Source organism: Cyprinus carpio, chromosome A12 (assembly GCF_018340385.1).
Source record: "Cyprinus carpio isolate SPL01 chromosome A12, ASM1834038v1, whole genome shotgun sequence".
Lineage (NCBI taxonomy): Eukaryota > Metazoa > Chordata > Actinopteri > Cypriniformes > Cyprinidae > Cyprinus > Cyprinus carpio.
Genome location: NC_056583.1, coordinates 18069775 through 18083398, shown reverse-complemented (window position 1 = coordinate 18083398; position 13624 = coordinate 18069775). Strand labels below are relative to the sequence as shown.

Below are 13624 nucleotides of genomic sequence, written 5' to 3'. Positions count from 1 at the left end.
AGTTATCACAGACCAGGGGTTTATTTCGACAGCTGTCTGTTTATTTCATCATTTCATAATGATAAAACGAACTACATAGCTCAGACAGTTCACAGTGAGGGCAGGTTTGTTTTTGTTTTTTTAATTTAAGACACACTCTAACCATGAAATACTCTTTCAAACTGATGTTTAATAGACTGTACTTTCCCCCACTTTATGCTTGTAACTGGTATTTCAAACGTAAACATTTATGATCTAACTGTATATTCCTGAACGTCTGACAGTTTATGAAAACCTGATAAAAAGATTTCACTGATGGCTTTAGAGGCTATTAAAGCATTAAACCTTTAAAATAAACTGTTCCTGAGAGATGTATGTGGTAAATGACGGCGTATGGCATCAGAGGGAAACACTTCTCAGACTTTTCAATCTGTTCTCGATTATTCAGGGCAGAGCATATACAACAGAATCGAATGACAGGGCGACTGGATCAGGTTTATCCAACGTCTATAAATTTTGATTCACAAATCAAACTAATTCTTTGCAGCAGTCAGGGCCAAATGTAAAAAAAACTATCCATAAATTATGCTTTAGTGCATAAAATCATTCTTTCTAGGATATGAAACAAACCCTCTAATCAAAAAGTTTCTTTTTAGAGTGAAAAAGAAGTTCTAATTGGCCGCTGATGCGTCCATCCAGTCTGTGATTGGCCAGCACTCACAGACCCTTGTTGAAGTACACGTAACTGACACGGTCCCCATACTGAGAAATGATTGACTCCCGGAGCTCAGGTTCCAGCTTGGATACAGCCATAGAACTGCAAAACAAAGTGCAAATTATTGATTAGTCTGGTATGGTTCAGAGACCACAGTTATCGTGAAAACATCTGAATGAAGCATTTTAGAGAGAGATAATGAATGAAGCAGCTGCAAAAAGTTGTGTGAATAAGCTTAATGTCATAATGAAACTGATTAGGATATGGAGAAATTTAGCATTGCGTCACTTGCTCACCAATGTGAATGGGTGCCGTCAGATAGAGAGTTCAAAAAGCTGATAAAAACACCACAATAACCCACAACAGACTTTAGTCCATAAATTAATGTCTTGTGAAGTGACATTTCGAAATTGAAAACATCTGTTTTTTATGTATTTGTTTTTACAAACATGCAGCTTTTCATTTCACAAGAAATTAATTGATGAACTGGAGTCGTGTGGATTATGTGTGATGATTTTATCAGTTTTTTTGCAGAGGATCCAGTGGTAAGCAAGTGATGCAATGCTAAATTTCAATGAAGAAACCAACTTATTTACATCTTGAATATTCTGAGGGTGAGTACATTTTTATTTTTTTATTTTTTGAGTGAACGATTCCTTTGAAGAGATACTATCCCTTCAAAAAAAGATGTATTTCATGTACAGTGTATGCAAACTTTACCAGCTCTGAGGAAACAGTGAACATGCTGCAGGCACCATGAAGATCAGACTGTGAAACAGAGAAAGGCATGTTGTCATTTCTCTACTGAAACAAGATCTCATATATTTAGCATATCAACTGTTGCTATTTTCATTATAAGAAATGTGATCACTTACAATACGCCAACCATCATGACTTGCAGTGGCCCATGAAGAAATGTGATTTTCTGCAACAGAAACAAACAAATGCAAATATGTTTTATATAAAAGCATACCTGTTCAGCAAAGGGTTAATAGACTTTACAGACCCAGGAATCCCAATACAATATAATCAACAATAAATAAAAAGATTATCCTTGTAAGACTTATAATAATTGCAAATGAAATCATTATTATGCTACATAATGCATTAAACCATTAGCTAATGTTCATTCAAATAGTTATAAGTGTTAAAACCATTTGAAACCTGTATGCATTGCTTTGATGATAACTGACTGTTATATTAGAACGTCTCAACAGACGTCGGTTTTGAGGTCCGAGAGAGAGTGAATTTATAACAGAAACACCTGCAGATCATAAACTGGCTATTTTATCGCTTCTCTGTTCCATTGCGTGCTCTTTGGATACAAAACAACATGAGGCTCACCTGCATGAATCTGTATTTTTCCAGCCTCTGCATAATAATGGGGAGAATGACTGGAAAGAACAAAGAAAGCGGCTCAGGATTCAACATTGACTGGAGGGTGAGATGAGAGCTGCTTTATTTTAGCACTGAGATCTGATAACACCGGCCAAACTCCTTGCACTTACTCATGCCTGGCGCTGCCATGGTAACTCGAGAGATGACCACCTGTGTGATGCCCTTGACAGCAGCTTTCTATGACAAACGCAGACAGTGTACAGTATTTAATCAGTTAATTAAGAACAGAGAAATGCTTTTAGTGTATCATGAAACTGATTATTGTAAGCACTGTACACATTCAGATCTATTTAAACTGATGCTCATAAAAGGATTGTAAATTACAATAAATTGTTATAACAATAATAGATACCTTAGATATAAGATACACAAGGCCATGATGTAAAAATTAACAGTATGTAGGTTTTTTAAACAGGCATTTGTGTAATTTCTGTTATTAATTTGTCTTGTGCAGTTTCTTCAGGGCAGTACTAAATAAAGAATAAAATGTTTTACGATATTATTATTTTCTAAAACTAATACACATGTAAACTTCAGAGCATTATTGTAACTAGTTTCATCAGGTGAGGTTATTTCGACCTAATACAACCAATAAATATCCCTCACCCTTGAGTGGCCGAGTTTATTTCCATCTTCATCTGTTACAGCAATGCCGTTCAAAATCTCCCTGTACAGGAAAGAATAAACCGGTATATACTAATATCTAGACATGTGAACCTAGTGAGCAAGACCCAACGCAATAAAAGATGGCAGGAAACATAATAGGTCTCACTGTTGTCTCATCATTGGAATATTCACGCAGTTAGCCGCAGCCACAGCAGCGAACGGCACCCAGCGTGCCACCAGTGGAGGAGCTTTCTGAGGAGATAACAGTTAAAGGCATTTAAAAATGTATCCTGAAATACTACTCTAAGCACACTACTGGACATGATTTTTACACACTAACTTGTATTTAAATTTTCAGTTTGTAAATTTTCTATAGTAATCAGCTGCATATCACAGATCCTGTGTGTAGAAATAGAGTATTCCCTTATTATTATTTATATGAGGCTGAGTAATACCTTTGTGTAGAGGTTCAGCCCAACCGCAGTGGCCAGAGCTGTGCTTGTTGCTGTCACATAAGCTACTCCAATCTGCCTGAGCAAAGACGTCACACACAACACAACAAAAAACCCATATCTGCTACTGAAGTTTATCTGTTATTTGAAGCTCCTTCCCAGACATCTGTTAATAAATCACTAGGTATCACGGGACTGTCACATTTTAAGAGGTATACTCTCTGCAAACCTACCATTTCTTGCAAGTGTGTTAAGTTCAATGAAAGAAATGAATCATAGGAACTTACTTTGGTGTGATTGGGGAGGCAGCATTGCGATTGGTGTAGTTGACCAGAGCGTTGAAAGACTGGTTAACCCACTGCCAGAACACTACAGCAGGAACTGTCCTACGCAGCCATACAAAATAACTGGTTGATTGTTAAAATATATAGTACATATTGTTATAAATATGATATATTATACAATAAATATTAGAAATAATAAAATAAAATGTGACCTGTAAAACTGAAGCATGAATCCCGTGATGGCCATACCCCCAGGCACCTGAAATGACATTCTCCCGATCAGGTTCATCCTGTCACCTGTGTCAGGATGAAATGCCGAGTCATACAGCTTCTTGGCATAGTGTAGCTGCTCCACTGTTGTGCCAGGAGGAACAGAGCCAGCTCTGGGGGAGAGAGGAAGCGAAATAAGGTAAGAAACAGGAAGAAGAGAGAGAGATCACCTCATCAAATCAATCCATTACTTCACCTGCAGCTCTCCACTAAAGCTTTGGCTTCATCTAGTCTGGAGTCAGGCAGCAGAACAGTGCGGCAGTCAGTGATGTTGAAAAAGTGTTTGAGGCGGCCCATGAACGTGGATTGATCCCAGCGTGGGGCGTCGATATCAAAGCCCTTCAGAGCTTCCATGCTTCTCTCTCTGCTTCCAAAGAGCCTGGGTGAAAAACAGAAAACAACAAATATTCAATACACTGATGGTTTCCAGTTCCAGTCCATAGGGAATAGATCATACTAAGATCCACAGGACAAAACAAATGTGACATTTCGGATTAAAATCATGTTCTGATGAGACTAAAATGGGCTTGCACAAACCAAATGCAATTTTTGATTCACAAATGGTGTATTTATATTATTTATGGTGTCAGTCCAGGAGTGGTTTCTCATCTAACAAAGCAGCGTATCTCCAAATGCTATGATAAGAAAGTCAAAACCAAGGCTCTTACTGTGAGGCAGGCTATGCAAACATATGTATGGCTATCAGGAAAAACAGACCAGGGCCTTGACCAATAATCTTGACTAGTGTAAGTGAGAAATTGACTCCTGAGAGCCCTAATCATAACCAGTTTAGTTCAGTCTTCCAACTTTAAAATCAATGAAGTTTCCACTAATCCTTAACAAGTCATTTCTCTCAAACAATATGGCTTTTAAGAGAATGTAGAGGATACTATAAATATCAGTAATGTTATTATTTACTGCAGTGGATTGAATGCACAAGTACACATAAGGTAATACACAAAACAAGCACGCAAAGAATGACTTTCAGTGGGTTCAAACTTGTAACACTTCTGTTAATTTGTTTCCTTACCGGTTTAACCTGATTTACTGGTAGTTTAACAGAAAATGTTTAATATATATTCTATGATTAAAATAAAATATCACCAAAATAATACAACTATGTACAGTTAACTATACCAACTAGGTTGTATGTCACCAACCAACAAGTTTAAGGAAAGAGACCTAACGTTAGACATGTCATTTCTGAAATATGCGTTCGCTTTTAAAACATCAATAATTCTCAAACATTAAGCATGGATTTTCATAAGACCAACAATGCATTAAAATTGCATTAGATAAGTATGCAAAGTAGCAGTTAATTAGAAAGCAGACTGTATCAGAAGTTGTCCAGCAGCTTGCATCAGTTCATGTTCACTGTACACAAGCACCCGGATATGCGCTGTCAAAACAAATCAGACAAAACCACAAATATCAAATGTGCCGCATGAAAATACCTTTATAAAGTGACGTGACACTCTTGTTTATATCTCGTGGCGCTGCAGTAGTAGTAAAAAACCAATGAAGTGGGTTAAACACTGTGATGATGTGGGCTTGCAACAGTAGACGAGCACGTGGCATTCTATCCTCCAATCCCTGAAGAGAAGAATCTCCTCCCCCTGCCTACACCGATAGAATATCAGACTCACTTCCGCGAATCGGTTCCTTCGAACACTTCAAAGAGACGATTCGAAAATAACCGATTCAGCTATTATTGTGCGCCATGAAATTACATGTTATAAAACGTTTCCAATAAAACATTTTCAACAGTTGACAAGTCCCAGTTCAGTTTGTTGCAGCCTATTCAACACATAAAAACACAAGACGTTCAGAACCAGTTCGGAATCAGTTCACTCCAAATGTTGTCTGAAAGGGACGATTCTCGGTTCAGTCAGTGAGTCATTAGCTGAACTCAGAATAACACTACTCTTACCTTTTCTGCACAAGTATACATAAGGTAATACACAAAACAATTACATGTAAGTGTAGTGTTATTCTGAGTTCAGCTAATGACTCACTGACTGAACCGATAATCGTCTCTTTGAAGTGTTCGAAGGAACCGATTTTCAGAATCAGAATCAGAAATCAGAATCAGAAAGAGCTTTATTGCCAAGTATGCTTACGCATACAAGGAATTTGTTTTAGTGACATAAGCTTCCAGTACACAGAGGCAACAACAACAACAACAACAACAAAAAAATTGCAAATAAATAAATTGTATGAACAGTTTTTTTTTACAGAAATCGTGACAGTAGTAAGTTTTGTTTTCGAATGCAGTGAGAAATGCTCGGATCGATTAAGAATGATTCGTGAACGAATCGTTCATAGTGGTTTTATGGTGAAGTTTAACCGATATGGTAAATCTTATTATTTTACTGGCGAAATTTCAAATTCACAAATGTAAATTTTCCTGGAAAAAAAGCAGCTTTATATACTTTAAAAAAATAAATAAAACAATACGTTGGCTTGAGTTTCTACGAAACAAAAATTCAAAAGGCACTTAAAATTCTGAGAATTTCTTTAATATTTTTATATAGACTTTTTTTATTTATATTTTATGTTAACCTCCCCTATTCTGCAAATGTTTTTGGTTACATTCCTGATTTTCTGAAGTATTTGTAACATATGACTTTTATTGTTTTACTAATAAAAAGTTGTTCAACCGATTCGTTCTGATACTTTTACTGAAATAATTTTATATTATACATTAGACGATATCTATTATATTACAGAATATTTATTTAATTTAATGGAATTACATTACATTTTATTTATTATTACACTGATTATCTTATATTTTCATATTATTTGATCTCTGTGTATATATACCTTCTGCTGAGGATTTGATAACCTCAGCAGATTAAATACATGACTGAAATCGGTACGGTTAGTATAATAACTCATGTAATCGTTAGTTTAAATCATAGACAGTAAAAGAAATGTTTTTCGTGTACTACGTCACTTTTAGCCTTTCTTGGAATGCACGCATTTTCGTACTACGTCACCCCCTTAGTAACCCTCAGCGGCGTCTCAGGGAGGCAGAATCACAAGATGGTGAGTTAAAGCGCTTACAATAAACATATTCTTCACTGTAGACGTGTTTGCTTGAGATCGCTGAGAACATTTTCATCTCTGTCACATTGTGGAATTCACTCATGTTAGCCTGAGCAGAATTGTGGATTTGTTGTAATAAAGTGGTATTAAAATGAGCAGCGGTCTTCGGTCGTGGATGAGATTAGCTCGCAGGACTGTTTTGGTGTCACGACTGTTCGAGAATCGCTTATGTACTGCATTATAAGTCTCTTTTCATGCGTATGTCAGGGGGAAATTATGTCAAGATCTATTTTCTTTAATTACAGATATTCCTAGAGCATCCATTGCTCCTCTTGAATCCTCTTTGCGTATGCTCGTGCGTATGACGTCATGTTGCATGCATTGCATAAACTCAGAGCATTGTATAATCTGCGCTTTTTACTTTTATTTTTAGGGTTTGTTATCAATTTTACGGAAACTTAAAAGTACCCCCGACCAAGAGGTGCGGATATTGCTTCTGGGGTTGGACAACGGAGGCAAGACCACCTTACTGAAACAGCTGGCATCTGAAGACATCACCCATATTACTCCAACACAGGTGAACAGATTACTTAGGGTGTCCTGGTTGGGAATTCAAAATTGTCTTAAATGCACAGGTTTGGCTTTATCCTATTGTTTTCATACCTGGTGAATATAATGGTTGAAAAGTAGTTTGACCAATAGCATGCCGGCATTGTACATAATCGACCAATTGTGGCTTGGGAGAAGGTGGGATGTACAGGGAACAGTCAAAACAATGTGTGCATATATAATGTATGCCACATGCATTTACTGAATCAACCGTGGTTTATTACCACAGCAAATTTAATAACTTTTTTTTTTTTTTTATCTGTAGGGTTTCAATATCAAGAGCGTCCAATCACAAGGATTCAAATTAAATGTGTGGGATATCGGTGGTCAGCGAAAGATCAGGCCCTACTGGAGGAACTACTTTGAGAACACAGACGTACTGGTGAGATCATTTGTCCGATTAAAAGTCATCCCACAATTGATTCCAAACACATTGTTAATTAGACATTCCTTTTGATTTCAGATTTACGTTATTGATAGTGCAGACCGCAAAAGATTTGAGGAAACGGGACAGGTGATGCTTTGTGACTGTAATTTCTTCGCTATTCAAAGCCATTTCTGCTTTCAGTGTTTAATTAAGTGAATTGATCTGCATGCAGGAGCTGGCTGAGTTACTAGATGAAGAAAAGCTCAGCGGTGTCCCGATCCTGGTGTTTGCGAATAAGCAGGACCTGCTCACGGCAGCCCCCGCGTCCGAGATAGCCGAGGGTTTGAACTTGCACACTATCAGAGACCGAGTGTGGCAGATCCAGTCCTGTTCTGCCCTCACAGGAGAAGGAGTCCAGGTTGGTTTGGATTACATTTTGTTGTTAGACAAACACTACAGCAGGGATCCTCAAATCTGGCCCACGAGATCCACTTTCCTGAAGAGTTTAGCTGTAACCCTAATCAAACACACCTGAGCATGCTAATCAATGTCTTCAGGATCATTAGAAAATCACAGGTGGGTGAGTTTGATCAGGGTTAGAGCTAAACACTGCAGTGCATTGGCCCTCCAGGGTAAGATTTGAGGAACCCTGCACTACAGTATTTGGACTAACTGACTCAAATGTTGTTTCAGGATGGCATGAACTGGGTCTGCAAGAGTGTGAACGCAAAGAGGAAATAGAGCTGTTTTCTTTTACCCTGGCTTTCACGCAGGAGGGAATATAACCATAACTTTGAAAAAAAAACTGTCAGTAGGTATAGGAAACGAAGGCATCCCTTCAAAACTATTTAAATTCACTTTTGCCTCTCCTTTTGGGCTTACTTTGGTCCTGTATCCATACAATGAGTTGAAATTAACAGTATCCTTTCACTAGTCTTTTAAACTGAAAATTAAGAATGTACGTCCATGTGATTTCACATTTGACTTGTTTTCTTTAGTACATTTTGAAACTTAATTAATTCTGCTTTCAGTTCTTGAGATGAATGACTTGTGTTTTTATATTGAATATTATAGTTATTTAGAGGATTTTGTTACTGAGACATTTAAAGAGTGACAGCCTTCATCATTCAATTCAACCGTTGTCCTTCCATACTGACATTGTTCACTGAAGTAACACTCGTGTTACTCCATCTATGGTCATATTTTTGTCATTTTTCCTGAGAGTAACAGAGATAAGAATTATGGTACCCAAATGTAACATACAAGAATCATCAGTATATACAAAAGAAAAGGGGACCATCAATAGGACGTTTTTGATAATTAAATGTAAATAATGTTCCACATATCAAATTATATTCTGCATATATATACAGTATACTGTCAAATTTTACAAATCCAGCGTTTAAGAATTTCGTATAGCTTTTAAATAAGTATATAAGTGGCCTGTACAGCTGTAATCTATACATTGACGAGTACAAGAGGATGTCTGTCGTCATCACATCAAGACTGTTTCTGTAGCGTCTCTGAATGTTGTGATGTATGTGAAATTACTGAAGTATACTGAGTAAAATATTGAAAAGATGTGCAAGTGTGATGTTTTATTGGCTGAGAATTCTTTTAGAGTAAGTAATCATATATTTATGTTTCTGTTTTATTAATTTTCTTTGGTTGATTTGAAATGGGGTCGTTGTGCCAATGTTAATACTTTACGATATCTGTTGGACACACACTCTCACAACATATGGTGTTGACAGCAGCTCACCAAGACACAGTTCACATACACCTACTCTCAGGTGATATTACTTATTATCCAATGCCGTTCTGAAAGTGCATGGTACAGTATATTTTGTATGTTATTATATTAACAGTTAAAGACACATTTTAATAATAATAAATAAATAAAAACGAGATTAATTGATAATTAATAAGTGTTATATAGGTGGCACTATTGTCCATGTTTAATCATTCTGGCATTATTTTGTTTGCTAGTTCCTGATTTTCTATTATTTCACTGCTCTTCTGAGGGTGAACATTATGTATGTATGTGTGTGTGTGTGTGTGTTTGTGTGTGTGTATATATATATATATATAGTGATATATATATATATATATATATATATATATATATATATATATATATATATATGTATATATATATATATATATATATATATATATATATATATATATGTATAAGAATCAATATGTTTATTCAAGGATGTGTAAAAGAGTGACAGTAAAGACATGCATAATGTTGCAAAATATTCAATTAATATTTAGTAAGGTAGTTGTTAAGTTTAGGTACTAAGAGATCTAGAATATGTTCATGAAGAATAAAGCATTAATATGTGCTTTATAAGTACTAATAAACAGCCAATATAACATGCTGCACTCTGTTGTTCTTGTTATTATTCAGTGTAATGGTAATTGTGTTTGCTGCCACAGACACAGATGTATGTATTAATTAAAAACTTCGAACAAACCATGATTACAAAGCTGCCCAATCAGTAGATTTTCTTTTACATTTACATTTTTAATGGCCCAAATGCAAGCCTTAATCTTAATTGAATCGATTCCAGTTAATTAAATCAAAATGAGTTGGTCTGAGTACGTTTGATCTTTAATGAGCAAAACAGGCCCCGTCTCTTAAAAAGAAGGATCTCATTTTGTCTCTAATAGTTTGTGTAAAAAGCAGCCAATGACAAGCAGAAACATTTGTTCCAGCACCCCCCCACCCCTTCTCCTTAGCTCAATTCTGAACGTATTTCTTCAGTAAGAGCTGTGAGCGGCGACCATGCTAGCTGAATAGCTAACAGCCTGTGTGCTTGAACGAGAACACACCCAACCACTCCCTCCGGTTCCTGCACTCAGCATCTTTGAGTGACATTCGCAAGCTGACACGTGCACCCTCAGTGAAACGGGCAGGCTCTATTAAGCCTGAATAAATCCTCCGCCAGCCAGCACTTTGAAATAGGCAATTAGACAGGCCTCTATACCTCCTTCTGCATCCTAGTGTGAAGGACCCAGCCCTCATCCAGCATTCTTATCCACAGGCTTTTCCTTCCATCTGGCCCTTAGACAAGCCAGAGTAGAAAGACTGTGCCTTTCTATATTCTGCTTATTGAAGTGAGAGGCCTAGGCATCTAATTTTAGAATAGTTGTGGTAGTTAGAGTTCAGTTTTTTATATCTATTTTGTTATATGTAACTGTAATTGTATTGGCACTTCACACCATATAGACTGCTGCAGGGATGGTGTTTTTTTTTTGTACGCCAAAACCTGGAAACAAGTTACCTTGTGATTTTTTTAAAAGCTTACTTGTTTTGAAAAACAAGTTCACTTTCACAGCCTCATCGCACTCTACTCTTGCAAACTATGCAAACTATCATGATGATGGTGACTTGAAGTCATGCGACCTCGTGTAGTTTGTTTAGCCTACATGTAGCTTTTTACTTCTGCCGATTGTATTTAGGCTTTAAAATGTATTAGTTGTGTTCATTTGTGAACAAAACATGTAAGAACCAAACTTTCACAGAGCTTATTTTCAGAAGTAATTCGAAAGACAAAGGGTTTTTGCAATGCAGCACTCTTGCTATCTGTACGTGGGATGATTTTTCCTGTACAAATCATGCAATAAATGGTCACTCAAAAAATATTTATTTTAATTTATCATTGTTTATTTGTGTTATTTTTAGTTCAGTTTTATTCATTTATTTTTCTTTATGTAATGTTTATTTCATTTTAATTCTAACAGTGTTTTTAAATCAAAATTGTTCAAATGAATAGTTTTGTCTAGCTTTAGAATACAATAATATGCCTAGTGGTCCAAAATAATTTATTTAAAAAATAAAATTAAGGTTAATCCATGTGAGTCCTCCTAGATATTGTTTAATAATATTGTAATAATATTTCACAATATTACTAATTTTATTGTATTTTTGATCAAATATCTTTTAAGTTTTGATAAGCATAAGAAACTTCTTTCAAAAACATAAAAAAAATCTTATTATTTAATAATTAAAATTATTTTAGTGTATGGGTTTAATTTTATTTATTGTAGCCATTGGGATAATTTATTATTATTATTCATTATCACAAAATAAAGATTGAAAAATTTGCATTGTAAATCCTGATCACTCATTTTGCTGAAATGACAGACTGACCTTGATATTTTCCATTACTTAAACCACAAGAGGCCACATTAGTTAGTTAGTTGGTGCTCCTCTGCATGTGCTCTTATGACGGAAATGCAATAGTCCAGGGTTGGATTAGTGCTCGATCACACCTTATCTAAGATCAAGAGGCTCAGACCAGCTTTCTTGCAATAACATCCTGCAGTCTACGTAACCATAGCAACTCAGAGGGGCCTGATTGTGCCTTTAAAGTTGCACAAATAAAAGGCCAACATTGATTTTTATCTCCTTGATGGGATATAGTCTTCTCATTTGGCTTCATGTATTTCTATTCTGACCATGCTGGATTTAAACACACTCAGTAAGATATTATCTTGTCAGTGAAAGCATTGGATTCATTTCTTTGTAGTTTCCCAAACAGATAGCCTGCATATCTGAACACCCCTAAATGTCTAAAATTATCATACATTTCAGTGTATTACTATCTATTTATATCTTTAACTGTATCCATATATATATATATATATATATATATATATATATATATATATATATATATATATATATATATATGGATTTGTGAACAGAGATTTGTTGTGTGGCCTTATCAGCACACTCACAGACTCAAACACTCACAGCGGTTTAATCATCAGTTCAGGCAGTGGCACCTCTGTTACTGAGTGCCATTAAAATACTGGCTGTCAGAGGGGTGCAGTGAAGGAGACATAATTATGCACCTCAGCCAGACACAAAAGGCCCAACACCCACACAGATCTCTTCTTCCTGCACAGAGCAGTCAAGCTTTTCCACACGAGGCACGGTACCGGAGATCATCGGGATCATCTCGGCAGATTCAGATGTGCACCTAATGACAGCGTTATCATTCTGGAAACACATGGAATGTTCTGTAAGTCTATACGCTGTTCTGGATGTGCGGTCTAAGAGGGTCGATAGCTCCTGACCGTGTGCCACCATACATATGCGTGTGGGTTGAGGGGGAGGAGTTTGCACAGTAAATTTCTTGTTCCTTTTTTTTTTACTGTGCATTTTGATGGGAATCGGGCAGCTGTTTTGCAGCTGCTGCATGAATAGAACCACCCTGAGGCCTTAGGAGCCATTCACACAGACAGCGTTCTCGCATTTAAAAACTAAAAAAGCTAGATACAGTGGAAGGGGACAGAATGCAGAAGTCTGAAGTTGTGCTTTGATAAACTGTTTTTGACTTAAAGGGGCAGTTCACTCCAAAAAATAAAAAGTAAAAAATAAAAATTAATCAGTTTACGGACCCTCATGTTGTTCCTAAAATGTATGAATTTCTTTCTTCTGTTGAACACAAAAGAAGATATTTTGAAGAACATAGGTAACCAAACAGCTGCTGGAAACCATTGACTTCTAGTATTTTTTTCCCCCCATAAAAACTGTATTCTATTTGTGCTCAGCATTATTTCCATAGTGCATCACTCAGGTTCCAGAAGTAAAATCTAATTTTCTCCATAAACTGACAATAACAATTATTGGCAATAAAATATGCTTCTGCCTTCTGTTATTTCAAATGATTTATTTTTATTATTTTTTTATAATAATGTTTAACAGATAAATTTGTGGTAGAAAACTACATTACCCATGATGCTGTTCAGAAAATTCCACCAATCAGAGAGTTGCTGCCATCAAATCATGCCAAAAGAGCTTGCAGGGAATGCCCACTCCCCCGGACACCGCGGTAAAGCTCATTCTCACGAAATTCATTAGGGTCACACACAA

At 36.2% G+C, this 13624-nt stretch overlaps 2 protein-coding genes across 5 annotated transcripts; one reads left to right on the top strand and one right to left on the bottom strand.

Moving 5' to 3' along the window:
• Positions 1-19: 19 nt before the first annotated feature.
• On the bottom strand, positions 20-5311 carry LOC109084690 (sideroflexin-2-like). 3 transcript variants are annotated; one of them, XM_019099353.2, is made up of 12 exons: positions 5159-5311; positions 3901-4083; positions 3647-3817; positions 3438-3536; positions 3154-3229; positions 2865-2950; positions 2699-2759; positions 2203-2269; positions 2039-2088; positions 1570-1619; positions 1415-1462; positions 20-796 (listed from the first exon to the last, which is right to left on the bottom strand). In XM_019099353.2, exons 2-12 carry the CDS (start codon positions 4056-4058, stop codon positions 697-699), a joined length of 966 nt encoding a protein of 321 aa, XP_018954898.1. In that variant the 5' UTR covers positions 4059-4083; positions 5159-5311; the 3' UTR covers positions 20-696. The 3 variants fall into 3 exon arrangements, with proteins under 3 accessions (XP_018954898.1, XP_018954900.1, XP_018954899.1); XM_019099355.2 differs by having other exon boundaries at positions 3901-4068; XM_019099354.2 differs by having other exon boundaries at positions 3901-4071; positions 5159-5305.
• Positions 5312-6615: 1304 nt separating this feature from the next.
• Positions 6616-9312, top strand: LOC109084695 (ADP-ribosylation factor-like protein 3). Of its 2 annotated transcripts, none has more exons than XM_019099361.2 (6): positions 6616-6755; positions 7189-7332; positions 7630-7746; positions 7828-7878; positions 7964-8149; positions 8425-9312. In XM_019099361.2, exons 1-6 carry the CDS (start codon positions 6681-6683, stop codon positions 8470-8472), a joined length of 621 nt encoding a protein of 206 aa, XP_018954906.2. In that variant the 5' UTR covers positions 6616-6680; the 3' UTR covers positions 8473-9312. The 2 variants fall into 2 exon arrangements, with proteins under 2 accessions (XP_018954906.2, XP_042623874.1); XM_042767940.1 differs by lacking the exon at positions 6616-6755 and adding an exon at positions 7086-7110.
• Positions 9313-13624: the final 4312 nt, after the last annotated feature.